Source organism: Gloeophyllum trabeum (assembly GCF_000344685.1).
Source record: "Gloeophyllum trabeum ATCC 11539 unplaced genomic scaffold GLOTRscaffold_00018, whole genome shotgun sequence".
Lineage (NCBI taxonomy): Eukaryota > Fungi > Basidiomycota > Agaricomycetes > Gloeophyllales > Gloeophyllaceae > Gloeophyllum > Gloeophyllum trabeum.
Genome location: NW_006920427.1, coordinates 544,702 through 569,937, shown reverse-complemented (window position 1 = coordinate 569,937; position 25,236 = coordinate 544,702). Strand labels below are relative to the sequence as shown.

Genomic DNA, 25,236 nt, shown 5'->3' with positions numbered 1-25,236 from the left:
CCCACCCTTGATATCATCCTCGTTCCCCCTCCTCTTATTTCATTATGACTCCTCGTTAGTTTTACTTGCACCCTTGGCTACTTATATTCAAACCTATTCTTTACTTCATTGTCTCCTACTGTAACATATCTCTCCGATAGTACTGATTGTATAGCGTGTTATTTTGATTTATAAAGTTTGTTTTCGACCGAAACATGGTGTGTTTGTGTAGCGAGTAACGTACGGAAATGCGGTCAAATAGCGAAAGAAATAACCCAACTTGATCACTCAGAAATTGCATCATCCTTCACATGTATATCTGCTCAAGTTTTCAATAGTCTAACGAATTAAAATTGGTTCATTCTCGGTCTCATTTTAGCATCGTGATCTACCGGTCGGAATTCACAATTTCGTGGCCTAATTTGACACGATAGCTTTCGTACGGTAGGGGGACAATTCCAGCCCTTTATCGGTTGGAATCCCTCCGTTAGGCGGTCGAAACTACCGGTCTAATTTCGACCCCTCTCACGCTCACAGAGGTCGACGCGTGGTGTGACGTTGACCCGGTCTAGGACGCGTTCAGCGCGACTCACTGAAACAGCGATCAAGTGACTTGATGTGGGTCAGCTTACAAGCTCAACGGCGGCCTGGAGGGGCACTGCATTCTTGACCTGTCTTCAATCATGCCCGTCACTCTGTCCAGCCCCCTCTCGTTGTATTCCATACCCGTAGTCTGGTTCATTGCGTTCGTCAACGCGCCCCTGCGTGTAAGCTTGATGATCGCAGACGAAGGCAGAGCATGCTGACGGGACTTCGTGACATTGGCAGACGTCGTACATTACGAAGGTTGCGGGGCGGTTCAACAAGTGGGTTCTGTCTACTCCCATATGCTTCCTCTGAATTGAACACTGCCCTGCTCATCAAGTGCAGACCCTAGAGGCAATGTGAAGCGTCTGCTGGAAAAGAATCCAGAAGCAGGTGCCCGGGCGGCAAGGATGGAGGCTGCGAATGCCGTGAGTCCCAGCAGATTCCCAAGGGCCCAATTAAAGGTGAGACACTACTGAGCTGACGTCCTTCTTGTGATACAGAACGGAAACGAAATCTTACCTCTGTGGGCCGCGGCAGTGGTCAGTTCGCGGGTCTGTGCAGCGCTGACCTTATCTAACTCATTCCACCTCCCACGGAAAGCTCGCCGGGAACTATGCGGGACTTGAGAACAAGACGCTGAACGTCTGCTCAGCCGCTTTGTGCGTTTCCTTCCATTCCCCTTCCGAGGCTATGCGTCATTTACAGACTCTCCCAAGCATCGCCCTCCGAGCCTTGTATAACTATATATACGTCAATCAGAAGACCCACTCTCAGGGCAATCTCCGGTAATGAGTCTACATTAAAGATTTCCAATGCGTATCCGCTAAACCCAAGCTAAACCTGCCATTTGCAGGACGATTACCTGGTTTGCCGGTGTTTGTAAGTCTTCATTGATCGGTATGTGATGCTCGGACAGCTCACCTCGGGACGGCTAGTCATACCCCTCGGACTGTTGATCAAGGCTGCTAACAAAGTTCTCGCGGGCGACCTCTAAGTGTAGGCGTGGCGTCTTAATTTGGACTGATTGTATACCGCGCTCTGCGAATCCAGCATGATCCTGCTGGCCCATGTAAGCTTGCACCTCTAGGCCTTATCCAACATCACCGCAGCCTGCCTCAGCACGCCCCTCGTCTCCTCATACGTCGCCATCTTTAGCGCTTCCTCGAATCCCACCCATTCCGCCCTTTCTACCTCTTCTTCCTGCACCTTCACCCCCTCCCCATCGCCCTCCACCAGCGCGACCCAGAACGTATTCTCCTTCTCCCGTCCATTGCGCGGGTTCGTGTAGCGCTCAGTAATCATACTCCCGTCGCATAGCACGCGCGCGACGCCCAGCCCCGTCTCCTCCCGCAGCTCGCGCAGCGCCGCTGCGAGATCGCTCTCGTCCGAAGGGTCCCGGTGCCCCTTGGGCAGCGCGATGAACGTCGATGGCAGCGATGGCGAGGTGTCGAGCTGCGACGCGGGGAGACGGGGCCCTGGCCGGAGGTGCTGGTGTACAAGCAGCACCTGCGCGTCTTGAGATTTGAGTGAGGTGCCGCTGCGGGCTGGACGCACGAGCACGACCCCGTAGCTGCGCTCTGTCACGGGCGGGCGACCCTCAGTCATATTGAGATCGATGGAGAGCGCGTCGACTGCTCCGATGATAGCGCACGCCCGCACGTGCCACGGAAATAGGGGCGTTTCCGAATGAGCATGGTATGAATACAAGGACGTAGCGAGGGTTATCAATACATCGGTCGGGGTGCAACATACAAAAACAGGGTCAGGCGGGTAAACCGACCCAGTAGTACAACACTTGGCCCTACAAGCCCAGTCAGCGACGATGTGACTTCAGAAGGGAGCTGTTCGACCCACAGTGCTGTTGTCCTTCTGCACGACCCTCCTGTTGACCAGGACAATTAGGCACTTGTTCACCCGCGCCTGGTTCAGGTCTGGAGGCACTATCAGCTCGTGCACTGCAGAGGAAAGTCAGACACGATGAGATAGGATAGGGAGCGGATAACCTACGTCTAACACCTTCGCCGGCTCTTTCCATGAGGGGCGTGATAACCATCTCGACGTGTCGGCGCAAGGTCTGGTAAAAGTTTTCAGCGCCGGTATCTCGTCGAGAAGTAATGTGCCTTACCGGGTCGTTCCCTCGGAACTCGAGCGGTAGAGTCTGTACTACTTTCTCAATATACACCTTCGTAATGAGGATCAGTGAACGAAAGGCGCTCATTCAAGCGAATAAACTCACAGCCCGCTCTTTCTTCTCCTTCGCAGTAAGCTTTGGCTTTCCCTTCTTCTTAGGTCTGGGTGCCTCCGGCTCAGTTGGAGCCGTCACAAATGTCGTAGCGTCCCCGGTGTATGTCGTTTCCGCGGGCCCCTCCGTCGCTGTCTTGTCGGAGCGTGAGGGCTCAGGTTCGGGGGGAGGTGGTTGCGCCGCAGCCAAGGCTTCCTGCTCTGACATCCCGTTCAGTGAGCTATCGCGTATTGGACCTGGATAGTTACCTGCTCTGCGCTTCGCCAACTCGTACGAAATCTCTGTGGGTTCCTACTACCCGCATTGAGCCATTTCCCGGCTATCAGAGCACATAACGCACCTGCGGCCAGTCCACCGTCAGCGAGTTCATCGTCATCATGTACAGATAGCTCGCGAACGCCTCGTTGAAGGTCTCGAGCGACTCGCTCAGGCCTTTCAGGCCCTCGACATTGGCCTGCAACGCCTCGGCTTCGTCGAGCAGCTCGGACATGGCGGGCTCCAGGAAGCCGAGGCCATGGGGGGCGTCCGGGAACGCGCTCGAGCGCGAGAGGGCGAAGAGGGAGCCCTGCGAAATGCGTCGCAGGGGTGTGCGGTGCGGCGTTGCTCCCGGCCCTGGCATGGTACGGAGGTGAGACGCGTGCAGTAAATACGCGCAAATAACGCCATTGTGGCTGAAAGTCGAGTCAGCAGCTTTTCGCTTTCAATTCCTGCACAAACGTCGCGTACGTACTCATCCCTTTCCGTTGTGTATAACAAGCTGACTTGGGAGGGACGAACAGATACCTTTTATTCAACTTAATTCTTGAAGCGTGACGCCGATACGCTAATATGAACGGGACGGAGGTGACCCCCGGATACAAATCCATTGCTACGCGATACAGACAAACGGACAACTGGTTACAGCTAGCACATCAATACAGACAAGGCAACACAAGCAAGCAAATGGCGAGATGCAGATCGAACATTATAGGGCTATAGGGCTACATCAAATCAAACAGAAACCGATACGTAAGTAATAAATTCAACGTGTTCAACACAAATCATCTTTGCCAGGCGAAAGGATACCGGACGTCCTCTATGAGCGCAGTTGTGCTCTAGCCACGAACACCATTTCTGGAGGATGCAGAACCTTCGATGTGATGGCCGCAACATACGACAGGCACGACGCCGAGACATGTAAGGCGTTTCTGGCCCTCCGACCACCCCTCGTCGTCATCCATCTCAGTGATGGAGATCCCCTCGTGGAGCCCTTCGAGTGACGCTGATCGGAGCCGCTAACCAAGTTCAGCAGGCATACGGTTTGAACGACATTGATCCAGGTAGAGAGCTCTGTGCTGGCTGACGGTCTTGAACTTTCGCGGTGACAAGCCAGAATCGGCGCGATGGCGGGATACCAGACCACGACTTTCTCTGTGGTACACCGAAGACCGATTTCAAGGTTATGGATTCCGATTCCTTCCAACCATCCAGTATCGTCGGCTGCCTTTTATCAGGTAGTCCGAGGTCTAACTTCCAGAAACAGCTCGAAGGGGGACGCCAGTCTACGACGCTACTCATTTGCTGCGCGAAAACAGGTGGAGGCTTTGGTTTGCCGAAGCCAGAGATAGACTTGGGCGTGGATGGTGAGGTGCGTGCTCTGAGATTATTTGCTGAGGGGAGCGGTACCTGCTTACGGGGGACCTCCGTCGAGGTGTGCAACGACTGGTTTGCACTTGGAGCTTCAATAGAGGGCATCGCTTTGGGAGCGTCCTTTATCTCCACTTTTTCGTTCGAAGGAGCCACGGCCGCCGGCTTAAACTTCGGTACAGAGGGATTTGGTGGTTCTCGCATTTTCGCGAGGCCATCCGCGAGAGCCGTCGCCACTGAGCTCAAGGTCTGAAGGGCGTCTAATCCAGAGGCATCATCACCGGATTTGGGAGCGTTGTTCGGAGGCCACCTCAGGGAGTCCACCTCCTCCAGAGGCGCACCATGGATCGGAGCGCCCAAAGGGCTGCTGTCATCTGTGTCCTTCGTCAGGTCAATTGGATTCGAAGGGCCGCCTGCAGCTGCAGCAGGATTGGTGGCTACGTTGAACAGGCTGTTTGGCTTTACTACGGTGTCCAAAATGCTCGTACATTTTGAAGCCGCATCCGAAGGGCTGGTTGCCTTCACATCCCAAAGGTTTGTGGGCTTCAAGGCGGCACCCAGAGGGTTGGTAGGCTTTACAGCAGCATCCAACGGGTTGACCGGCATTACAGCAACACCCAGGGGGTTGGGGGGCTTCACAGCTGCGTCCACAGGGTTGGCAGGTTTTGCGAGAGCATTCGAGACATTCCCAGCTGCGACAAGCGGCGGCGCATCCATATTCACTTCTTCGGGCTCCACCGCAACGGGGTACAGCACGATCGGATCCACGTCCATATACCCTTCCACCCAGCGTTCATACCACCGGCGCGGGACGCCGTGGGCTACCAGCGCGCAGATATTCTCAAAGAATCTGCGCAATTTGCTTGGCCGTGCTTGTTTCTGTCTGGCCTCAACCCTGCGCTGGTGAGCCTCAGACCGACGGAGGACGGTCTTGCATTCTAGGGCGGGCTCTGGTGCGTCTGCTTTCACCTTCGGCAGGGGAACGTAGGGCGAAATCCGGCGGCGATTGCGGCGGGAGATCCAAGACGAACGAGGGCTCGGTGGTGGGGAAGGATTGCCCCTGGTTTGAGCCGCGGGCATATCCACCTCCACCTCTGCGCCCTTCGCTCCGTCTACTTCCATGTCCATAGACGAAGCATTTCTGGATGAGTCCTGTGACCTTACAGGAGCTCGAGGCGCCGGTGTAGCTCTCAACATCGTAGGGTGGAATGTCTGCGTGGTCTGTTTCACGGGCGTAGATGCCGGAAGGACCTTGGTGGGTGCTGGCTTCGGTGCAGCTACCGATGTAGCAGGTTGGAATGTCTGCCTAGTCGGCCTCACGGGCGCAGATGCTGCAACGACTTCCACAGGAGTTGGTCGCAGCGGCGGCGGGGGTGTAGTCCTCGGACTCGGGGGAGTCACCACGATACTGGGGGCCAACTTTGGACTGTGCCATGGCACAGGGGATGGTGGGCGCATCTGCGGCACTGGTGGAGGGGGCATAGAAGCGGACTCGTTACTCGCACCGGCCTTTCGCCCTTGGAGCCTTAGCTCTGGCACCGGAGTGGATATACGCTTCGGCGAGACTGGCGGAGGAGGCATGGAAGTGGCGTCGTCGCTGGTACTGGTGGTTCGCCATTGTGGTCTGGGCTCTGGCACCGGAGTGGATATACGCTCCGGCGGCACTGGCGGAGGAGGCATGGAAGCGGGATGGTTGCTCGGGCTGGTGGTTCGCCATTGCAGTCTAGGCTCTGGAACAGAAGTTGACAAGAGCGGCGGCGGAGGTGTGCCGGCAGGAGGGCTCATGCCTGCGGGAGGGCAATCGGCTATATACCTTGTCGGCGGGAGAGGCACAAACCTTGTTGGCACTGGCGGTGGAGGCATGGATGCGGCAGGGCTCATGCTAAGTGGAGAGTACTGTGATCTCTGCACCGGAGGCACTGTGGGCAGAGGCGCTGGCTGCATTTGCGGTGCTGACGGGGGATCGTGGACGATGCGATCGCCGGAATCAAGAGGGAGATTCATGATGCCAGCGAGGTCCTCCAGCTCCCCGTCTTCCACTGCCTTACCCTTTCCCTTGGCTGAGCTCGGTATCCTGGCCTCGTCTTCCTCTTCTTGCTCCTGTTCTTCTTCTTGCTCCTGCTCTTCTTCTTGCTCCTGCTCTTCTTCTTGCTCCTGCTCTTCTTCTGGTTCCTCCTCTTCCTGATGGTCCCCCCGACGCTCATCGTCCTATCAAGAGAGAAAATGAGAACCCGAGGGAGGAATGACCGGAGGCGCGATCGACTGACCCCATTGTTGCCGTCCTCGCCATGGCCGTCACCGTCGCCGTTTCCACTCCCACTTCCGTTCTGGTTGTTACCGTCTCCTTCTTCTTCATTCCCACTCCCACCACTGCTGCTTTCCTCTTCATCACCCCAGTCCACCTCATCTGCACCGTCATCGTGATCATCTGCAGGTGCACCACTTCCGGAAGCGCCAGTGTCGTCCATGGGTTCAGGGTTTGTGCAGACAGGTTTCCGGAGCTCCTCAGGTGGCGTGGCGTCGTCTTTCTCTCCCTGCTGTGGGTTGCTCTGCAACGACAACCCGTCGATGGTGGACTGCCGATACGACGCCACACGGAGTCAGGCGACACACCTCACTTAGCGAACGACCGGGAAACATACCAAGAGCGCGTCCATTGCTAAGGTCTGTTCTATGTCGCGGAGGAGAGCCTCTGCTTGTCTATACCGCTGCTCCTTGCTAATCTCGACTGTGTTGTCTTCCGCCTCTGTCTCGTAGCCGCTGGTATCCTTACGGTCTTGTCTACTGAGCTCTTGCGACATTGCGGTATACTGGACAAGCGCGCCACCGCGCGTAACTGTAGTCGAATATCAATTTAGTCCGATGTGGCGGGCTGCAGTGATAGAGGACGCACTTCGCCTGGCGTCCCCTGCCTTGGACGCCTGTCTGGCTTTCTTCATCCTCTCTGCTTTCAATCTTTCCTTTAATTTTGCGATCGTGAGTTCACCAATGATCACACTGCGTGCGGCGTCAGTAAGTACAACTGAGACACTGATGTTACTCGACTAACTCCTTCGATTTGCCAGGGCCGTGTCCGGAGCCCGGCTTGCGCGAAGGAGGAACGGTGATCGTGAACTTGCGCGGTTGACGAGGTGGTAGTACCGCAATCGCCATGGTCTCTCGAAACTAGAAGTAGATAAATCGGTCGATATGTCGAGCAGTCGCGCGATAATCAAGTGTAGCGATTTGAGTTCAGTCTGTGGCTAGCTGTGGCACAGGGAGCGTCTCGCAGATAGTCGAGCGTTGCAGTCGGGGGTGATGGTAAGAGTGAGAGGCAGTGTGGCGGGAACATGTGGCGTCTCTTATGGACAATAGCCAATGCTGGGATGGCGCGTTGGCCCGGTCGACGCTTTGGCCATGACTGCCTTGTACTTCGGAGACAACGTGATCGCCCAATTACTCTCAATTAGGCAGAGCACGTGAATTTACACCGCCACTGATTACAGACCCTGCCAGTGGCCCAGATGCTGTACACCCTATTATTGGGTACGGTGCCACCTCCAGTTTTGCTCCCGTTGGCTGGCGGGATGTCCCAAGACTAGCTGAGGGTATACTGCACTCAATAGTGAATGGAAACTGGCAGCATATGTTGAGTTACATTGTATCATTGTACTGGTGAGCAAGTCAAAGACTGCCTCGGCCGCAGGTGTGGGCGGTACAGTCTGTAGTCTGACACGGCGTAGCGGCGACGTCCTGCGGTAACCGCCTGAGAAGGGTGAATATTGACATCTGGTACACACCAGTATCGAGCGTATACCACAAGCTGAAACAAGAATTCAAGAATACAAAAGCATTAATAATTGAGCGTGATCTAGTCAGAGTTGGTATGATTAAGCAATCCCCGATAGCCAGGCATATAAGACTCCCACCTCCAGTACATTCCCCAGGCCTCGTCAGCCCACTGAAGCTCGGAAAATGTATGAATCAGCAGCATCCAATTGCGCTATTGCACGCCATAGCACATGTGGTGTGCAGTATATAAACCTACACATCGGTGAGTGTCTCTAAGTTCGGACAACTTAATCGAACCACAACACATCCCCTCATGTCTGCTGTAACAACGAACGTGACCTACGCCGTTTTCCCCAAGGACGGCTCGAAGCTATTCTACACCATCACATCTGAGCCGGGGAAGAAGACACGATCCGACAAGAACTTCACCACAGAGGACTACCAGGTGGAGATCGAGAACGTGCGCGGGAAGGAGGAAAAGTTCACCCTGGACAAGAACGGGTTCCAATTCTTCAGGAGGGCAACCAAACACACCGACTTCACGGACGACGAGCGGATCCGGCAGGAGTACTACCCCGAGAGTGAGGAGCTGCTCAAGGAGCTAACGGGAGCCAGCCGAGTGCTCTTTTTCGATCACAGTAAGCACAGAATGGTCCCTGGGACGAAAGGAAAATGCTGATGAGGATATCCTGCAGCCGTCCGCCGTCGCGTCGCACCAGAGAACACGGATGCGATAGCCCAGCAAGATGCGTCTGGCATCCGGCAGCCCGCCCCGCAGGCCCACGTCGATCAAAGCACCGCAGGCGCCATCGCGCGCGTCCACCGCCACCTCCCACCTGCAGACGCAGAGGCGGCGCTGCGCCGGCGCTTCCAAATCATTAATCTCTGGCGTCCTGTAAAACATGCGGCGCTAGACTGGCCGCTCGCGTTCTGCGACTACCAGAGCGTCGATGTGGAGGGTGGGGACGTCACCCCGACGGAGCTGCGGCGAAGTGACTATACCGGCGAGACGATGGCCATCAAGTATAACCCACAGCATAAGTGGAAATACTTGCGTGCGATGGAGCCGGACGAGTTTGTCCTGATAAAATGGTGAGAGGCGCCCTACTGAATTGCAAGTGAGCGAGAGCTCACCCCGTCCGTGCAGTTATGACTCGAAAGATGGAGTGGCCAAGTTTGTGCCTCATACAGCCTTCAAGGATCCCAGCACTCCTCCTGAGGCCCCCCTGAGGGAGTCTATCGAGCTTAGAGCTCTCGTGTTCTATGACTGAGTAGGGAAGAACTCTCGAGAAAGCAATCGTCATCGCTGTAACGGCTGCGAGAGCCTGCCGCTCTCAGTTTGTATACTTAACATTAGGTACTCTGGGCCTGCGTTCTGGCTCTTAGTAATAACCTGCATCGCGGAGATGAAGTCATTGCAATGGAGCTGTGAGGCCATAGATAATGGGGTTCTTATATGTAGCCATGCATCTGCTCCCGTGAATTGACATGCGCACGGTAGATGCAAACCAATCTGTCAACCAGGACAGTGAGTCGTATTTGAGGACAGGGACGCTCCGACGTCAACATGAGACTGAAAACTCACATGACTACAAGCAATTGGAAAGCAAACGTACCGAGCAAGAAGGCAACGATCAGCCATCCATTCGAAAAAGTATCCCTGCCGTCTCCCTTGACCGGGTAGTACACGGATAAAGTGCGTGAGGCGAGCGAGCGCAACTCCCGCCGCGATGTAGAACCGTCAGCCGTCGGGCTCTCGATCGGACTTCGGTTATCAGGTGCACTCTGTGTCTCCTGTGTCAGCGCTCAGTAATCCAAGGCATCAATAACTCCTCTGTGTCTCGGACGGACATACATAAATGGAATAGGCACGGAGCTATGCATTGAAAATCGTACACACCAGACGGCAGCCCAAAAGGACGATGATTAAAGGCGCAAGCCTTGTTCGAGATTATTCGCCAACATAGACTGCCAGTCCGGCCTGAGAACCAGGAGATTCGCATCATAATCCGGGATGCCCATCCGGCATAAGATGCACGATCGTTCCACAAGCAAGCAGCTCTATGCCGATGCTTATCCCCCCTTTTGCCTGCATGGCAGCAGATTGGGCTCTTAGGGCAGCAACCTGCGCCTGGAAGACGCCCACCTGTTGCGAGGAGAGGAAGTCGATGGCATCTTCATACGTGGAGACGAGAGTGGATGATAAGCGAAAAAGCTTCGCGGGGTCGGCAGAGGCGGGTGGTTTGGAGGTGAAAGTGGGTTCGAGTTTCAGATGGAGAAGGTGAGTGTCAATCCGGGAGGGGTGGTCCCGAGGGCTTGATTCAAAACCAAGCACAGGCTGGCTTTGTGAATCTTGATTTTGTGACATCGGGACATTATGCAATTGTATCAAAAAGGTGATGTTCGTACCTGAAGGAAGGGCTTCGACTTGCTCTCAATGGTCAGTGCATCCAGTGTACTACCGCCAACTGGCAGCCCGCCGTGCGCTTTTTTCTTACTTTCTTTCATGGGCAGAGGTGACTCCGGTCTGCGGCAGTACTGGCACTATTTTGCGCCCTGGCTCAACGGGCCCAGTTGTCTCGACATGGTATGTAGTCGAGAGGAAAGAGGGAGAGATGTCTCAGGAGGCAACAGTCGGTTGGCTGACAGGCTGGTCACGATTTCTATCCGACGGTTCGGCCAAGATACATCAGTTCCATAATTTCAGCTAAGCCATGTACAAACGTTGTCACTTCGAAAACCGCACACACCGAATGGTAGTCCGAACGAAGCCACTTAGAGGCGCAAGCCTCTCTCAAAGGTCCCCGCCAACACAGACTCCCAATCCTTTCTGAGATCAACACCTTCCAAATCGCCGTCTGGAAGACCCACGGGCATGACGTGCATCATCGGTCCACAAGCAATCAGCTCCACGCCGATCCCCATACCGCCCTTGGCTTTAAGAGCCGCAGACTCTGCTCTGATGGCGGCAATCTGCTCATGCACCGGTCCCATACGGCGGATCACTGCTGGATCGGACGCAAGGTAGTCGAAAGTTTCGTCGTAGGTAGAGAGCATAGTGGAAGAGAGGCGGAAGAGCTTGGCAGGGTCGGCGGACGAGGACGGTTTCGCGGTAAAAGTGGGTTCGAGGTGCACGTACAAGAGATGGGTGTCGATCCTAGAGGGGTGGTCGCGCAACTCAAGGGCTTGTATAAATGCCCAGCATAAGCCAGCTTTATGGATCTGGGTATTCCTAGAATCGCAAAATTCCCTCCATATCTCATAGGACAATTTACGTACCTGAAGGAAGAGCTTCAGCTTGCTCTCGATAGTGTTTGCATCCAGGGAAACGCTGCCCAATGGCAGCCCAACCTCTCCTTTTCTCCTATCCTCTTTCAGACGCGATCTTGTCTCCGTATTCACCTTGCATAGTACTTTATGCTTCGGCCAGTCATTCTTCTGGCATTCTTTGTTCTGCAAGACATCAATAGATAAAAATGATGAGCCTGGCAATGTGATATACACAATAATGTGCTCGATGGCAGCTCGAGCAACTGAGAAGCTTGAAGGCAGGGGGTGACTCGGGCTTGTAACAGTGCTGGCACTGCTTCGACTCCTGGCTCAGCGGGCCCAGCTGTTTTGACATGATGATAGAAAAGAAGAAAGAGGGGTTGCGGCTGAGACAATATCACGATTCCGACGCCCTCCTCGCTAACCACGAGTTAGCGGGTATAAAGCCTTCATAACGATAGTCAGAATTATGTGCACTAATCTGGAACGCAATTAACCATACTGTAGGCCTGTTATTCCCGACGAAGGTGGACGTCGATGGCCAACCGCCTTGTCTCAGTAAGTCGTGGCGGCGGCAAACGCGGTTGTGGCTGAGGCCTGAGGCGCGCAAGGGGCGCGCGACGCGTTCACCCTTGACTAAGTACCCTACCGTACGCCTTTGGTGGCTTTCGGATCTGGCAAAATGCCGTTGATTCGCATCGAAGTATGCGACTTCAAGTCATACAGGTAAGGAACTGAAGTATCGAGAGTTGGGCTGTGATTTACATCCTTCCCAGGGGCCATCAAACCATCGGACCATTTCGCAACTTTACCTCAGTTATCGGGCCCAATGGAGCCGGGAAATCCAACCTTATGGACGCCATCTCATTTGTACTGGGCGTTAAGAGCGCCCAGCTGCGGAGCAGTCAGCTAAAGGACTTGGTGTACCGCGGGAGGAGGCTGGCTCGCGGCGGTGTGGACGGTCAGGATGCGTCCTACATCAGCCAAAGCGGTCAGGACGAAGAAGGGGACGAGGAAGGAGAGGGCGAAGGCACCGCAAAGACCGCCTGGGTCCTCGCTGTCTTCGAGGACTCTGCGAAGAAGGAATGGCGGTTTCAGCGAACGTAAGTGCCTGCTTTCGATCGCCGGCTCAGTGCTGTTTCATTTTGGCTTCCTAGGATATCCACGACCGGTGCCTCTGAATACAAACTAAATGGCAAAGTCGTGACCTACGCCGCCTACAACGCCGCGCTGCAGTCGCACAACATCCTCGTCAAGGCGAAGAACTTCCTCGTCTTCCAGGGCGACGTCGAGGCCGTCGCGTCGCAGTCGCCTAAGGAGCTTACGCGGCTGATAGAGCAGATCAGCGGATCGCTCGAGCTCGCGGGCGAGTACGAGAAAGCGAAGGAGGCGCAGGAGCGTGCAACGGAGAACGCCACGTTCAACTTTACCAAGCGCCGCGGCATCGCGGGTGAGATCAAGCAGTACAAGGAGCAGAAGTCCGAGGCAGACCGTTTCGAGGCGATGTGCCAGGAGCGAGTGAGTCTTTGTGTGCTGTTGGGAATTTGAGCTCATGGAACAATATGTATCAGGATCAACTCTTGCTGCACCGTATACTGTGGAGGCTGTTCCACATAGAGGAAGGCTTGGAGCAACACGCTCGGGAGATCAACGCGCAGAGCCGTACTCTCGAGGGACTGCGGGAGGAACAACGAGAACACGACGAAGAGCTCGACGCTGCCCGGGCGGAGCAGGCGAAGGCCAGATCCAACGTCATGCAGAAAGAGAAGAGGATCAAGAAGGCGGAGAAGGGGCTCGAGGCTAAAGTACACTTGTTCGCTGCATTCACAGTATACCATGGATCTAACTCTACCTGTGTACAGAAACCGGACCTCGTGGCTGTTGAGGGCCAGATTGCGCATTCCGCAAGGAAACTGAGGAACGCGCAGAATATCCGAGAACAGGTCGCGAAGGAAGAGCATAAGCAGCAGGAGAAGCTCACCCAGCTGCAGAAGGAATTGGCTGAAGTGAGGAAATTGGCTGATGCTGCGCAAGGTCAGTAGGCGTGCATCACCAACAGCAGGGTCTGACTGGAACGTTGCTCAGAGGCGCAGAGAAGAGCTTCGCAGAACAACTTCTCGTTGAGTAAGGAAAGTCTCCAAGAATACAATCGGCTGTACGTGCTCGTTATGCCTATCCCGACTCACGGAAGAGAGGACCGCTTGATTAATGCTTCTGTATCTAGGAAAGCCGAAGCAAGCATTCTGGCCGTGGACGAACGGCAGGCTTTGGATACATTGGGCCGGGAACTCAAGACCGTAAAGCGGACACTGGCTCAGGTGAAGGACAAGTACGAACAGCTAGAGCAGAAGAAAGAGAAATTGACCGAGGAGTCAAAGTCGCAAAATTCCAAGAAGTCGGAGCTGGAAGAAAGAATTTCGTCGCTGCAGAGCGACTTGTCCGCTGCCAAGCAGGAGCTGGACAACCAGCAGTCAGAGCGGACGAGGATCAGGTAAGGTGGTAGCAGTCGTGGTAACGGTCCTGACAGACACGACGATATGATGTAGTCAACTAGAGACAGAACTTAACGAGAAGCTCGCAGAAGTATATCAGAAGATTCTGCAGGCGGGGATGGACCAGCGTGAGTCCGAGCGGGAGATGAAGCTGAAGGAAGTTCTTACTGGTTTGCAGCGGATCTTCCCAGGTACGTGTTGACTGACCAAATCGCTCCCCTTTCTCGACGTCTTATATACTGATACAGGCGTCCGTGGCCGAGTTGTCGACTTATGCAAACCCTCGGCACGGAAATACGAGACCGCTGTGTCCGTCATCCTCGGTAGGAACATCGATGCTGTCGTCGTCGACGAAGAGAAGACGGCCATCGATTGCATCGAGGCAAGTCTTTGTGATCGGTCCTGTAGATGCAGGGCTTACATCGTGACTTCAGTATATGCGCAACCAACGAGCCGGCCAGGCGACATTCATCCCACTCGACACAATCCAGGTCAAGCCAGTCAATGATAAATTCCGCTCCTTCGCCAGCAAAGGAGCCAGGCTCGCCATTGATGTAATCGAGTACGAACCCGCGGTGGAAAGGGCAATCCATCACGCTTGCGGGAATGCCTTAGTATGTGATACAATGGACGTGGCTCGATACGTGTGTTACGAGAAGGGTCAAGAGGTCAAAGGTGGGGTTGTCGAACGGATGCCTTCCTGGACGATGGCACTGACGATGTCATGTCTAGCGGTGACTTTGGAAGGTACTATCATCCATAAGAGCGGGTTAATTACCGGTGGCCGCAGTACACATGGTACTGGGAAAAAGTGGGAGGAAAAGGATGTGCAAGGTAACGTAACTTGTTCATGGTCGAGCTTATACTTGACGTTAAGGCACCTCTCAGGGTTGCAGCGTGTCCGTGACTCGCTCCTATCCCAGTTGCGCGAATTGGCCAAGAATAAGCCCAGAGGTAAAACCGACGACACTTTGATAGCTGAGATCACAAGGCTGGAGAATGCCCTCACTGTCGCCAAGGACGACCTGGTACAGTAACGCATTCCTATGTCCTCTGCTGCCGTGCTAAGGATATACTTTAGAGTGCCTGCAAGCTGCGACTAAACGGCATCCGGGACGAGCTGAAACACGTTACACAAGAGCTGAAGAAGACCACTCCTGAATTAAACAAGGTACGATCCGCCTTACCACCTTCGTTGGACTTGCCAAACTTTCCGCCCTTTAGACTCAAGCTCAGCATGATTCCTTGGAAGAGAAAATCATAGAGCTGTCGTTCGTCGTCAATGCAGCGGAGGACGGGGTTTTTGCAGTGTTCTGCCGTCAAATCGGAGTCTCCAACATTAGAGAATACGAAGAACGACAGCTCAAGCTCACACAGGAGGAACTTGAGGCCCGTAACCGGTACGAGACCCAAATAGCGAGATTAGGCCATCAGTACGTATTTCATTCATACGAGCATGCGCTAGAATCCTACGCACTTGCACAGGTCTCAGTTCGAGGAAGAGCAATTGAAGGCGACAAGGGAAAGGCTTGCTACCTTGGATGCTACCATTCGCAACGAAGAGGTCAACTTGGTCAGGCTTGAGGCTTCGAAGGCATCAATACTGGAGGAGCTTAGCGAAGCCGAGTCTAGCATAGCGTCACTCCAGGAAGAACTACAAGCTCTGAACGAATCATTGGAGGAGAAAACGAAGGTTGTGGACCGAGTGAAACGGACAGCTTCGAAGGCCACGAAGGCTCTGGAGCAGACCCTCAAAGAAATTGCATCTCACGTAGGTTTGCTGCATCATCGTGCTAGACCATAGATCCATTGAGGCTTTCTCGGCAGAATGATGAGATCGAGAAATTAGGATTGGAACGATCGGCGATATACCGCAAGTGTCGCCTCGAGAACGTGAACTTGCCCCTGCGGGAGGGAAACCTCAAAAATGTACCTATGGAGGAAGTGAGTTTCCGGTAGCTGTCAATCAACTTCAGTTTACTGAGCTGTTCCAGAATTTGCGGGAAGAAGTGGCTATGGATGTCGACGAGGAAGGCGGTGTGGAACGACCTAAGCGAGTGCCTGACTACGGTCTTGAAGTTGACTTCGAAATCCTTGACGAAGATGAGCGAGAAGTACGTATTACTGCTTTAGCGTCTTTTGGCCCATCTGATGGTCTATGCCGTACAGGATGGGTCTGCCGACAAAGGCACAGAATTGGAGGACGCGATATCCAAGCTCAACGAGGACATTGAACGGATGGCCCCCAACTTGAAGGCTGTGGACAGGTATGTTGTGCTCGTTACAATCGTGTGATTAGTTAACACCCCTGCTAGGCTGGAAGACGTTGAGTCGAAGTTGCTCGAGACAGAGAAGGAAGCGGATAAGTCAAGAAAGGAGTCCAAGACAGCTCGCGATCAGTTCAACGACGTCAAGAAGCGACGGTATGTTCAAATACTCAACTTATGTAGACGTTTGCCGATCGCATCCATCACAGCTGTGAATTATTCAACAAAGCCTACAACCACATCTCCGAATGCATTGATCAAGTTTACAAGGACTTGACCAAGGGAAAAGCAGCTCCCATGGGTGGGGTGGCATATCTGAGTTTGGAAGATAGCGAGGTGCGTGCGTCTAAAACTGCCTATTTAACCACCGCTTACCTTCCTGCAGGAGCCCTATCTAGGCGGCGTCAAGTATCACGCTATGCCTCCCATGAAACGTTTCCGAGACATGGAGCAGTTGTCTGGAGGTGAAAAGACCGTAGCTGCCTTGGCTCTTCTCTTCGCAATTCATAGGTATATGCCTCCACATTCGATGCTCTTCTTGCGTGACCTGAGTTGTGTTTAGTTATCAACCTTCTCCTTTCTTCGTCCTCGATGAAGTCGACGCTGCATTGGACAACACGAATGTTGCCAAAGTCGCCAACTATATCCGTTCTCATGCTTCCGACACTTTCCAGTTTATCGTGATCAGTCTCAAGGGATCCTTATACGAGAGGGGCCATTCTTTGGTCGGAATATACCGGGATCAGGATGTGAACAGTTCTCGCACTCTGACGTTAGACGTGAGCGTTCTCTCTGCTGGAATCGTATCGCATGCATTTTCTTGGTACTGACGCTGCGTCTCAGTTGACGCAATACGATGACTGATGCTGGCTCTGCCCGGCTTGCAGATAAGATTCGCACCCATTTAGTCCGTCCAGTGCAGGGTATGCTCCATGTAGCTTTAGTATCATATATCAGTATAATATGTATCGCAGATGTGCCTTCGGTGTACGATTGCGGGGAATGATAAAGGGTACAAAACGGTGATAGCGAACGAGTGAGTGACTAGGACTGGTACACATTAGACGATAAGCGAGAAAAGATGCAACGTCAAGACATAAATAACAACATAATCAAGTCGAACTCAAGGAGCATAAAAAGTGTCGTATGGTACCTTAGATATGCACAGATCTATGACAAGCCAGCCTGTTCGCCGAATGTGGTTTCGCTTGCTTGTCGGATGACCTGAGGACGTAGATGACGAGCGGCAGCTGCTGAAAACGGATCCTCTTCTTGGTGATGAGGGGTGTCGGCAAAATAGGACTGAATTATTGACATATGTCCCGGAGTTGACTGCAAGGTCGGGGGAGAGGGGAAGTCCGACAGCCCAGACATCCGCGAGGTGCTTGAAGTACTTGTCATGTAACTGGAACGAGTGACAGCCGAATTAGGAAGTGCTAAGCTAGAATGAGAGACAACCCTTTGCGTAGAGTCTGCGTTCCCCGAGATAGGATGTTCCTGCATAGGGTCTCCGGCTTCACCGTCTATCAACGACAGATGTGCTGATACGCGATGATCACTAGACACTGCGGGCGGCGTGGAGACTGCTTCGATAACACCTAAGCGGAATTGTGCTAGAGCCACATGAGAATTTTCCAGTCTCACTTGTAATTGAGAACTTACTGGTATGGCCACCATCCGACGAAGGTTCCAGGATCGAGGAAGCGCGAGATGATTCCACATCTTCAGGTATGTTTAAGGCCGGCTCCAGAGTTGATAAATCGCCCCGGTCACTTGGTAGCCGCAGGGGTAACGTAGTGGTGTTGGGGGAATAAGTGCTGGAACCAGCGTCGTTCTCCCGCCTGACAGAGGGATCAAACAAATTGTGCAGGGGACGCTGCCCCTTGAGTCCTCCAAACCGGCTGCCCCACATGGGAGGATGTTCATAGCTTTCCGGGCGATCAAACCCAGTCTCATCTTTGAGAGCTTCCAGCTCTTCAGTCAATCGACGAGCGAGAGTAGTGAAACCGCTGCCAGTTCGGCTTCTAGGGGAGCGAGGGGTCTCGGGATGAGCACTAACGCTGGGTTCGCGCGACAAGACTTCTTTAAGCTTTTCACTGGACGGCGTCCTGCTAGTTTCCTTGGGGGAGGGTTTGTAGAAAAGGTCACGGAACCGCTCAAGGTCATCTGAGCCGCCGAAACCACGCGGGGAGTACTGAAGCGAATCCACGTCAGACAAGACGTCAGGGGAGGCTCTCCGCGGAATATCAGGAACAGGGGACGCGAAGATAGGGTACTGGCTGTCCGCAGATGACGCAAGAGTGTGATTTGAAAAAGGTTCCGAGAGTTGCGTATGCCGCTGAGGGAGAGTAGGTCTTCCTGCCCCGGCTTTCGAAGACTTCAACTTTTCATCCGGTATGGTGAGCAGTTGATGGGATGTCCCAGTAGCAGTACCCAGACCCGCATGATTTCGCAGGATCTCTATCCGGTCATCGTCCCAATCCCGCGCGGCAGCGAAACCGTGACCTTCGCTGGTACCCAGCCCACTGTCTCCGCTGCCCGTCCTCCTCAACGCGTAACTCAGCACATCTCCCATCGCGAGCGCATCACTGTTGGCTCGGCTTCTAGCAGCATATGCATGTTTGAAACCGCCCTCATCTTCAGGCGGGGGCACAGTGATACTCGCCGACGGCGAGTTCCTGATCTCTTCCGGCAAGATTTCGCGCACCTGCCCCGAGGGCAATTGCGCATACATCCTTGACTTTCCGCCTGACCCTTCGCTATTTTCCCTAGAATGGCCACCTGCCGGCTGAGAACTGGTCGAAGCGTATGGGTGAGAATACGGGTGTAGTATGGCGTGGGGTGGAAGTCGATGACGGACTGACACATCGTTGATATCCGCCATTGGGAGAGTGATGGCGACCCGCGGTGTCGTTGGATGGGGCCCAGCGTAATCCGACTTGGGAGGAGTGGCGCGCATAACTTCCGAAGGCGAGATGTTGTGTGGGTTCGAATACATCGCATAGGGATGGGCAGGGAACCTGATTGGCTCCTGCGCACTGAAATCCTTCGAATGGTCGTCGGAAGGCGGAGGAGACGAGATAGCTAGACCGACAGCTTCTGCCGGCACACCCAGACCTGACGGCGTAGGCGAGGGTGCGGGGTGATCTTGCCGCTCTCCTCCACTGGCAGTTATATCAACCATAGCCAGAGCAGCCGAAGCAGGAGCATAGGCTTTACTCGCTACAGCAGGGGTCACAATGACGACCGCTTCGTCCGTGGAACCCTCATTGTCCCGATTAGACCCGGTATCGCCTGAGCGAACGAGCCTAGGCACGTCGCCTCTACCAGTGTCGTTTAACGGACCTGTGTGACGCTCAGCAATCGGCGTGACCAGATTCTCGGCTGAACCGATACCACACAACGTCGCAGCGTTCTTGGCAGCCTTGATAGCGGACTTACCCCAGCTTTCGTTGCGCGAGTGGCCGCGTTTGTGGTGCGAGTTCTGGGACAAAGAATGCGAGCGTGAATGTGTGTTCGCATGGGAGGTGATCGTCCGGGACTGCCAAGAGTTAGTTCCCACACCGACGGAGCCCGTCTGGGTCGTTGGAGACCTCGGCTCGTGGATCCTGGGTGCAGCAGCCTGACTCCCCAGTAGCGTCCGCTCAGCGAGTATGTCGAGCTTCTCGGTAACTTTACCCTCGAAATCCTTTCGACGGACACGAGGATGCGTCGCGGTCAGAGACCTTGCGCGGGACCGGGAGACCGATCGCGTCCTCTTATTCTGAAAGGACTTCGTGGCTTGTGACTTCCACGCCTGCCGGTCCTTCTCGAGCTTCTCTCCCTCCTCAAGGACCCTGAAGAGGAGAAGAATACGGTAAAAGTAGGGTTAGTAAAGTCACAGCAGCGCATTGTAAGTATGGCTTACTTAGTCAAGGACGGAATGGGACTGGGAAGTGCTAGATCATCTTGAGCAAAGCTCTTTGGCCGGGGAGGCCTGAGCATCTCTTCAGCGGGAGGCTGTGTGGGGGGCGCTGCATCATTACGCTCGCTTTCTTCGATTGTCGTGTGCGGCGCAGCAGGCTCCCTCGACTTAGACGCGATCGTATGCCCCCTCGGTCTGGCCTGCGGCGAATTCACATTCGAATTCGGTGTCCAACCCCCCTCCGAAAGCAGATCCGCGGCAGACCTGCTCTTCGGCAGGCGGCGCAGCGAGTCCTGCCCGCGCATACTCCCCGTGACGACCGCAAACGGCGCCTTCTCGAGCTCGCCCGCGGGCGACGGCCACACGGGGCTCCCGGGGGGGCTCACGATGCGCCTGCTCCACCACCGCGCCTTCTCTGCCTCGACGTCCTCGGTGACCTTGAATCGCGGGCGCGGGAAGAGCAGCGCGTCGCACCACGTCTCGGGCGAGAGCCAGCGCTCCCGTCCCTTGAGGTGCGCGGGGAGGGGCTGCCGTCTGGGCGGGGTCGCCTCGCCCCGCGCGAGCCCGCGCAGGTTGGGCGTGGAGAAGGACCCGAGGAGCGAGCCGCGCGGCGAGGGCTTAAGGTACGCGGGCACTTTTGGTTTGTCGCCCTGATCGGAACGGGAGAGGTGGATCCGCGGAGGGGTGGGGCGGGGGAACGGGAGCCGCTCCTGCGCGAACGGGACGGCGGAAGGGGAGACGGGGGGAGCTGCGCGAGGAAGGGTGTCTGGAGCGGAAGGGCCGAGCGCGCTGTACGCGTATGGATGTCTGCCGGGAGAGTGCGGTTGCGAGTACGAAGACGGTTCGGCGGCCAATGGGGAGAGAGGGGAGAGGGGGGATAGAGGGGATAAGGATTTTGAGTGCTGAACACCTGCAGGGGATAGGTTCTGGGTCTGCAGCTGGGGCCGTGGTCGGGATGACGGATGCTGCTCGTCCTCTGCCAGTGTACCATAATACGAGTTGTAGTAGTCGACCTGGTCCTGACGTACAGCGACCGAGTCTACATGGTCCCGCCGGCCCTTCTTGCCCTGAAGGGCAAAGTCTGTGGACTGGCTGTGTCGCAGCTCACCTTGGACCCGCGTGGACTGGGACGCAGAAGATGTAGGGGGCGTCTTCTTAGAACTGTGGCCGAACGTGAAGAAGCTCGCAAAGCTCATCCGGTTATTAGACGCCGTGGAGGTCGGGGAGGACGCATCTTCGACTGGCCTTGTAGGTCTGGGAGACTCGCCTACTCCCCCCGTGCCGTCCAGGTTAATGTAAGATGGAATCGGCGGGCGATGTGGTGTGTTCCGCGAAGTGACCCTGGAGCGCACAGAGGATGTCCCCATGCTTTTCCGCGGATGTTCTGCGCCAGGGGGACAGAGTGAGGGGTCATGGACCATGTCCGGAAAGATGAGAGCTCACCGCCTTCCCCTGTCTCTTCCGAAAATCGAACCTCATGCCCATACTTTCGGTCATCTCCCGCGCACCTCTCGTAGTAGTCCCTATCGCCAACCATCCCACCATCCTCTCGGTTCCTATCCACGGGATCTCCCCAGCTGTCGCGGTCGCGGTCGGGAGGCTCTGGAGGGGGCTCATAGGGCCCGTTGTAGGGAATGTAGTCCGAATCGCCATCTGGTTCACTCCTGCGACTTGTATCTGCACCTTTAAGCCCTAGACCGAGGCTGAAACGGGGGAGACGTGACCGAGGGGTAGCCGAATGCGTCTTCGTCGTCATTCCGGGCTGCGACCGATTATTATAAGGTATCCTACCACCGAAGTCGACATGAGCAGTCCCAAAGACGCATACATCGATTTTACACACCTTCAAACGAGTGTGCCGTAAGGGCTAAGGAGAGTTAGGCTCGAATGCCGATTAACATGCTGTCGCGAGACGCATATACCCACTCAGCCCGCAGGTCCTGCTTCGATATTGCTTGCACGACTCACCTCAGGTCAGCCAGTACCATACAGCGGCCAGTACGTGGCGTTCCTCGAGCGATGTGCGACGTCTACTTTATAACGGGGATGGAATCAGAAAGTCGCGGCCAAACTGGGGATGTGGGAATCCTCCATCGTTCTGGAGAACGCACCGTCGAACCCCGTGTATCGCTTCTTTTCCCCTGATCTGCACCTGTTGAGCGTTGCGACTGTAAGGCCTTGCGTAGACGAAACGGCGAGGGAGGTGCTCTGGTCGACGGCGCAGCTGTTCGTCTGCTGCAGCTACGGCTGTGCGACTTTCAAGTGATTTTTTGGTGCGTGGTATACTAGTCTCATATTCGGATCATCATTTTTATATGGCAGGCACAGGGCTAGTATTGAGAATGACCGAGTGACGCTGTCGGGCCCGTTATTACCTGACAGATTGTGCCCAGACGATAGCTAGTGATTAAACCAGCAATGGCCAGCAAGCACCAACTCTATCGGGGAAAAAACCTTTGGACCGTCACCTGTTGATTTTTCTTCTCGATATCAACACTGTGTCCTGCATCGTTTTGTGGCTATTTCTGTCTGCTGGGCTGGCTGGGCTGTCCTACTGTCTTGATGGATTAAATCAAGGGAAGAGATCATCTTAGCATTGTGGCAGGCTTTTTATGCCGCTGCTTTTCACTCAAGGACTTGGACCGCCTCAGACATCGGTGTCCGACATGGACTCTCGCAATAGTTCAACTTTACTGGTTTCCAGGTCAACAACGGCTCAGTTAACCGCCCGAGATCTTCTACCGTGGCTCCCCTTCCCATGCAAGAAACAAGCCCAGGGTACGCTGACTCTAATCACCGTCCTCGCAAGTGCGGGAAGAATCATTCAGGACAACAAGATCAAATCCCTACTGCTATTGATAGTCCGGTGTGCCTGCTTTCCCCCTTCCCTGGGCCTTCGCGATTCGTCCAATTCCGACGATCTGTCATCACATACCCATCTCCTATGTGTGGATCTCAGCACCTTCCTAAGCAAGTCTATTATGGCCATTGATTATCCACAGCCGAAAGATACAGTAACAGTAATAGTATGGGAAACTTAGTGGTACTCGTCTACACAACCCTGTCCAGTCGCAGCGCCTCAATAGTGACAGCTGACGGGACCCCCACAAGGATCACATCAGTCATAGAACACCAAAGCTCTCAGTTCAATCGACTCCCGGAGCGGCGCATCCGGAGGCGTAGACGGATCCTCGAACCCGGTATGCGGCGTAAACTGGGCAACTCCGTCTTTCGAATCAAAGCTGGAATCCACCAAATTCTCTGTCAATCCGAGCCTCTCGTACCCACGACCAGCGTGATACTCACCACTTGATCAACGCAAACTCATCCGGCTCCATGCCCCTCACATACTTCCACTTATGCCCCGGGTTGAACTTCACACTCATAGTCTCCCCGTCATAATCCGGGTACTTCAGCGTCGTCGGCTGGAAGTCCTTCTCCGCGTCCACGCTCCGGAAGTCGCAGAACGCGAGCGGCCAATCGAGCGCCGCGTGCCCGATTGGGCGCCACAGGTTGATGATCTGGAAGCGGCGCTGCAGGAGCGCAGGCGCGTCCGCGGGTGGCAGGTGGCGGTGGACCCGCGCGATGGAGGACGCCCTCGTCTGATCGACGTGCACGCGGGCGACAGGCTGGCGCTTGTCCGGCGTGTCCTCCGTTTCCCCCGGTCGGCGGCGGCGCACAGCTACGGGCAGCATCAGCATCTGTTGTATTTGATACGTCTGTCACGGAGTCGGGCGGGGACTTACTGTGGTCGAAGAGGACTACGCGGCTTGCGCCGGTAACCTCCTTGATCAGCTCGATGCTCTCGGGGTAGTATTCCTCTCGTATCTCGTCGTCATTGGTGAACGACTTGTGCTTCGCGGGTCGCCTGAAGAACTGGAAGCCAGCGTTGTCGAGCGTGAACTGGTCCTCCTTCCCGCGGATGTTCTCGATGTCCATCTTGTGCTCCACAGCCTCAAAGTTCGTCCGTGGTTGGGGGTTGGACGGGTCGTAGTTGATGTATCCGTACGGATGCGAGCCATCCTTGGGCGGGGAGAAGTAGAGGAGCGTCGCAGTAACCGAGTCGGTCATGATGGTAAGTGCGATTTATCGGAAACGGTGTATGTTGGCAGCTACTTGACACTGCTCAGTTCTGGGTATGTGATGCTGTACTGGATATGCTACCGCCGTACTCTTTTTATACGTCTCCGTAGCACAGTATAGGCTGACTTTGTAATCCTCAAGCATCCACGGATGACGTGCTGAAGGGATTAGTTAAACTCGGGCGGGCATACCGTCCTTAGTAATCCGCGTATAGTTCAGGATCGAACGGAGGCAGCAGTGTTGGGCCGGTTGACGCCAGTTAGTTTAGTTGTTTCGTCAACTAAGCAACTAGTTCTACAAAGTTTAAGAACCGTTGACTTTTCGTCAACCTGCCCACGGAGGTCAACTTTCCCACTCACTACCATATACGGTGAAAAACCTTAGCTAAGCGCATGAGTTCAAGACTATAGAGAGCAACCCATCATCCCTGCAATCAGAACGGGCGGGGAACTCAACATCTCGACGGGAACTGAGGAGGACTGCTGAGGACCCCGGCATATGGGTACTGATGTTTGATCCTAAGTGCCCGATTTTCGGCCCTTATGGCCTCACACATTTGGTCCGGATATGTCCGCCTCTAGGATCCGGTCAGCCCAAATTGGGCTGCTTATGTCCGCATAAATGACCTATGCTCGGGCGCCCCCCGGTGTGTCCGCCAAACGGATCCAACCTCGAAACCGGCACACGCCCAACGCTGCAACGAGTAGATCGTGACATGATTACTCCGGGATATTGTATTTCAGTCTTCCTAAGATCCACCACTGTTTCCAAAGCTTGCATTTCATTCACCGTTGCTGAGGATATACCTGGATATACACGAGACGAGCTGACAGTTGACTGAGAAGCATAAGAGACACCACTCAACCTAGTACAAGGACTACTGGGTGTGACACTTCGACGACTTGGTATGTCCGCCAGGTGATCGGACACCAAGACCGGCAAAGGCCCTTGTGTCCGCCGTGATATACCGGACATGGACCGAAATTTTGGGCTTTATGTCCGCCTAAATATCCG

The 25,236-nt window shown here is 54.8% G+C and overlaps 8 protein-coding genes across 8 annotated transcripts; 3 read left to right on the top strand and 5 right to left on the bottom strand.

The window, feature by feature from the left end:
* The first annotated feature begins 526 nt into the window (after nucleotides 1–526).
* Nucleotides 527–1,813, top strand: GLOTRDRAFT_141378 (uncharacterized protein). The gene is made up of 8 exons (XM_007872606.1): nucleotides 527–746; nucleotides 808–845; nucleotides 905–992; nucleotides 1,068–1,106; nucleotides 1,168–1,226; nucleotides 1,284–1,352; nucleotides 1,421–1,446; nucleotides 1,503–1,813. Exons 1-8 carry the CDS (start codon nucleotides 663–665, stop codon nucleotides 1,559–1,561), a joined length of 462 nt encoding a protein of 153 aa, XP_007870797.1. The 5' UTR covers nucleotides 527–662; the 3' UTR covers nucleotides 1,562–1,813.
* On the bottom strand, nucleotides 1,651–2,172 carry GLOTRDRAFT_49751 (NUDIX hydrolase; the record flags this gene model as incomplete). The annotated part of the gene is made up of 1 exon (XM_007872421.1): nucleotides 1,651–2,172. One exon carries the CDS (start codon nucleotides 2,170–2,172, stop codon nucleotides 1,651–1,653), a length of 522 nt encoding a protein of 173 aa, XP_007870612.1.
* A 48-nt stretch (nucleotides 2,173–2,220) lies between these two features.
* On the bottom strand, nucleotides 2,221–3,428 carry GLOTRDRAFT_82061 (uncharacterized protein; the record flags this gene model as incomplete). The annotated part of the gene is made up of 7 exons (XM_007872605.1): nucleotides 2,221–2,368; nucleotides 2,422–2,522; nucleotides 2,575–2,641; nucleotides 2,693–2,749; nucleotides 2,804–3,009; nucleotides 3,058–3,100; nucleotides 3,150–3,428. 7 exons carry the CDS (start codon nucleotides 3,426–3,428, stop codon nucleotides 2,330–2,332), a joined length of 792 nt encoding a protein of 263 aa, XP_007870796.1. The 3' UTR covers nucleotides 2,221–2,329.
* A 5,253-nt stretch (nucleotides 3,429–8,681) lies between these two features.
* GLOTRDRAFT_24512 (uncharacterized protein) lies at nucleotides 8,682–9,477 on the top strand (the record flags this gene model as incomplete). The annotated part of the gene is made up of 3 exons (XM_007872420.2): nucleotides 8,682–8,844; nucleotides 8,902–9,298; nucleotides 9,354–9,477. Coding segments are annotated over 3 exons (684 nt in total), but the record flags the coding sequence as incomplete, so codon positions are not given.
* Nucleotides 9,478–10,842: 1,365 nt separating this feature from the next.
* GLOTRDRAFT_118255 (uncharacterized protein) lies at nucleotides 10,843–12,015 on the bottom strand. Its single transcript, XM_007872604.1, has 4 exons — nucleotides 11,979–12,015; nucleotides 11,709–11,923; nucleotides 11,486–11,659; nucleotides 10,843–11,428 (listed from the first exon to the last, which is right to left on the bottom strand). The coding sequence occupies exons 2-4, from the start codon at nucleotides 11,829–11,831 to the stop codon at nucleotides 10,982–10,984; spliced, it is 744 nt and encodes a 247-aa protein (XP_007870795.1). The 5' UTR covers nucleotides 11,832–11,923; nucleotides 11,979–12,015; the 3' UTR covers nucleotides 10,843–10,981.
* Nucleotides 12,016–12,158: 143 nt separating this feature from the next.
* Nucleotides 12,159–19,416, top strand: GLOTRDRAFT_118254 (condensin complex subunit SMC1; the record flags this gene model as incomplete). The annotated part of the gene is made up of 24 exons (XM_007872603.1): nucleotides 12,159–12,202; nucleotides 12,253–12,579; nucleotides 12,634–12,994; nucleotides 13,048–13,281; nucleotides 13,339–13,510; nucleotides 13,562–13,631; nucleotides 13,701–13,967; nucleotides 14,023–14,159; nucleotides 14,217–14,350; nucleotides 14,403–14,643; nucleotides 14,701–14,802; nucleotides 14,857–14,996; nucleotides 15,050–15,139; nucleotides 15,193–15,401; nucleotides 15,454–15,739; nucleotides 15,796–15,912; nucleotides 15,963–16,082; nucleotides 16,138–16,235; nucleotides 16,284–16,391; nucleotides 16,445–16,571; nucleotides 16,621–16,745; nucleotides 16,798–17,014; nucleotides 17,079–17,848; nucleotides 17,898–19,416. 23 exons carry the CDS (start codon nucleotides 12,159–12,161, stop codon nucleotides 17,097–17,099), a joined length of 3,747 nt encoding a protein of 1,248 aa, XP_007870794.1. The 3' UTR covers nucleotides 17,100–17,848; nucleotides 17,898–19,416.
* GLOTRDRAFT_141374 (uncharacterized protein) lies at nucleotides 17,406–22,262 on the bottom strand (the record flags this gene model as incomplete). The annotated part of the gene is made up of 7 exons (XM_007872602.1): nucleotides 22,251–22,262; nucleotides 22,108–22,169; nucleotides 21,983–22,041; nucleotides 21,583–21,926; nucleotides 20,143–21,523; nucleotides 17,898–20,071; nucleotides 17,406–17,848 (listed from the first exon to the last, which is right to left on the bottom strand). Exons 4-7 carry the CDS (start codon nucleotides 21,893–21,895, stop codon nucleotides 17,406–17,408), a joined length of 4,311 nt encoding a protein of 1,436 aa, XP_007870793.1. The 5' UTR covers nucleotides 21,896–21,926; nucleotides 21,983–22,041; nucleotides 22,108–22,169; nucleotides 22,251–22,262.
* An 873-nt stretch (nucleotides 22,263–23,135) lies between these two features.
* On the bottom strand, nucleotides 23,136–24,305 carry GLOTRDRAFT_118253 (uncharacterized protein). The gene is made up of 3 exons (XM_007872601.1): nucleotides 23,886–24,305; nucleotides 23,446–23,821; nucleotides 23,136–23,381 (listed from the first exon to the last, which is right to left on the bottom strand). Exons 1-3 carry the CDS (start codon nucleotides 24,208–24,210, stop codon nucleotides 23,258–23,260), a joined length of 825 nt encoding a protein of 274 aa, XP_007870792.1. The 5' UTR covers nucleotides 24,211–24,305; the 3' UTR covers nucleotides 23,136–23,257.
* Between the last annotated feature and the right edge of the window lie 931 nt (nucleotides 24,306–25,236).

Coding starts and splice junctions, on each gene's coding strand:
- GLOTRDRAFT_141378 (XM_007872606.1), top strand. CDS start 663: ATGCCCGTCACTCTGTCCAGCCCCCTCTCGTTGTATTCCATACCCGTA. Junction 993..1,067: donor GGATGGAGGCTGCGAATGCC/GTGAGTCCCAGC, acceptor CTTGTGATACAG/AACGGAAACGAAATCTTACC. Junction 1,353..1,420: donor CACTCTCAGGGCAATCTCCG/GTAATGAGTCTA, acceptor TGCCATTTGCAG/GACGATTACCTGGTTTGCCG.
- GLOTRDRAFT_118255 (XM_007872604.1), bottom strand. CDS start 11,831: ATGTCAAAACAGCTGGGCCCGCTGAGCCAGGAGTCGAAGCAGTGCCAG. Junction 11,660..11,708: donor GCCATCGAGCACATTATTGT/GTATATCACATT, acceptor GATGTCTTGCAG/AACAAAGAATGCCAGAAGAA. Junction 11,429..11,485: donor AGCTGAAGCTCTTCCTTCAG/GTACGTAAATTG, acceptor AGGAATACCCAG/ATCCATAAAGCTGGCTTATG.
- GLOTRDRAFT_118253 (XM_007872601.1), bottom strand. CDS start 24,210: ATGACCGACTCGGTTACTGCGACGCTCCTCTACTTCTCCCCGCCCAAG. Junction 23,822..23,885: donor CGTAGTCCTCTTCGACCACA/GTAAGTCCCCGC, acceptor TGCTGCCCGTAG/CTGTGCGCCGCCGCCGACCG. Junction 23,382..23,445: donor GAGTTTGCGTTGATCAAGTG/GTGAGTATCACG, acceptor GGTGGATTCCAG/CTTTGATTCGAAAGACGGAG.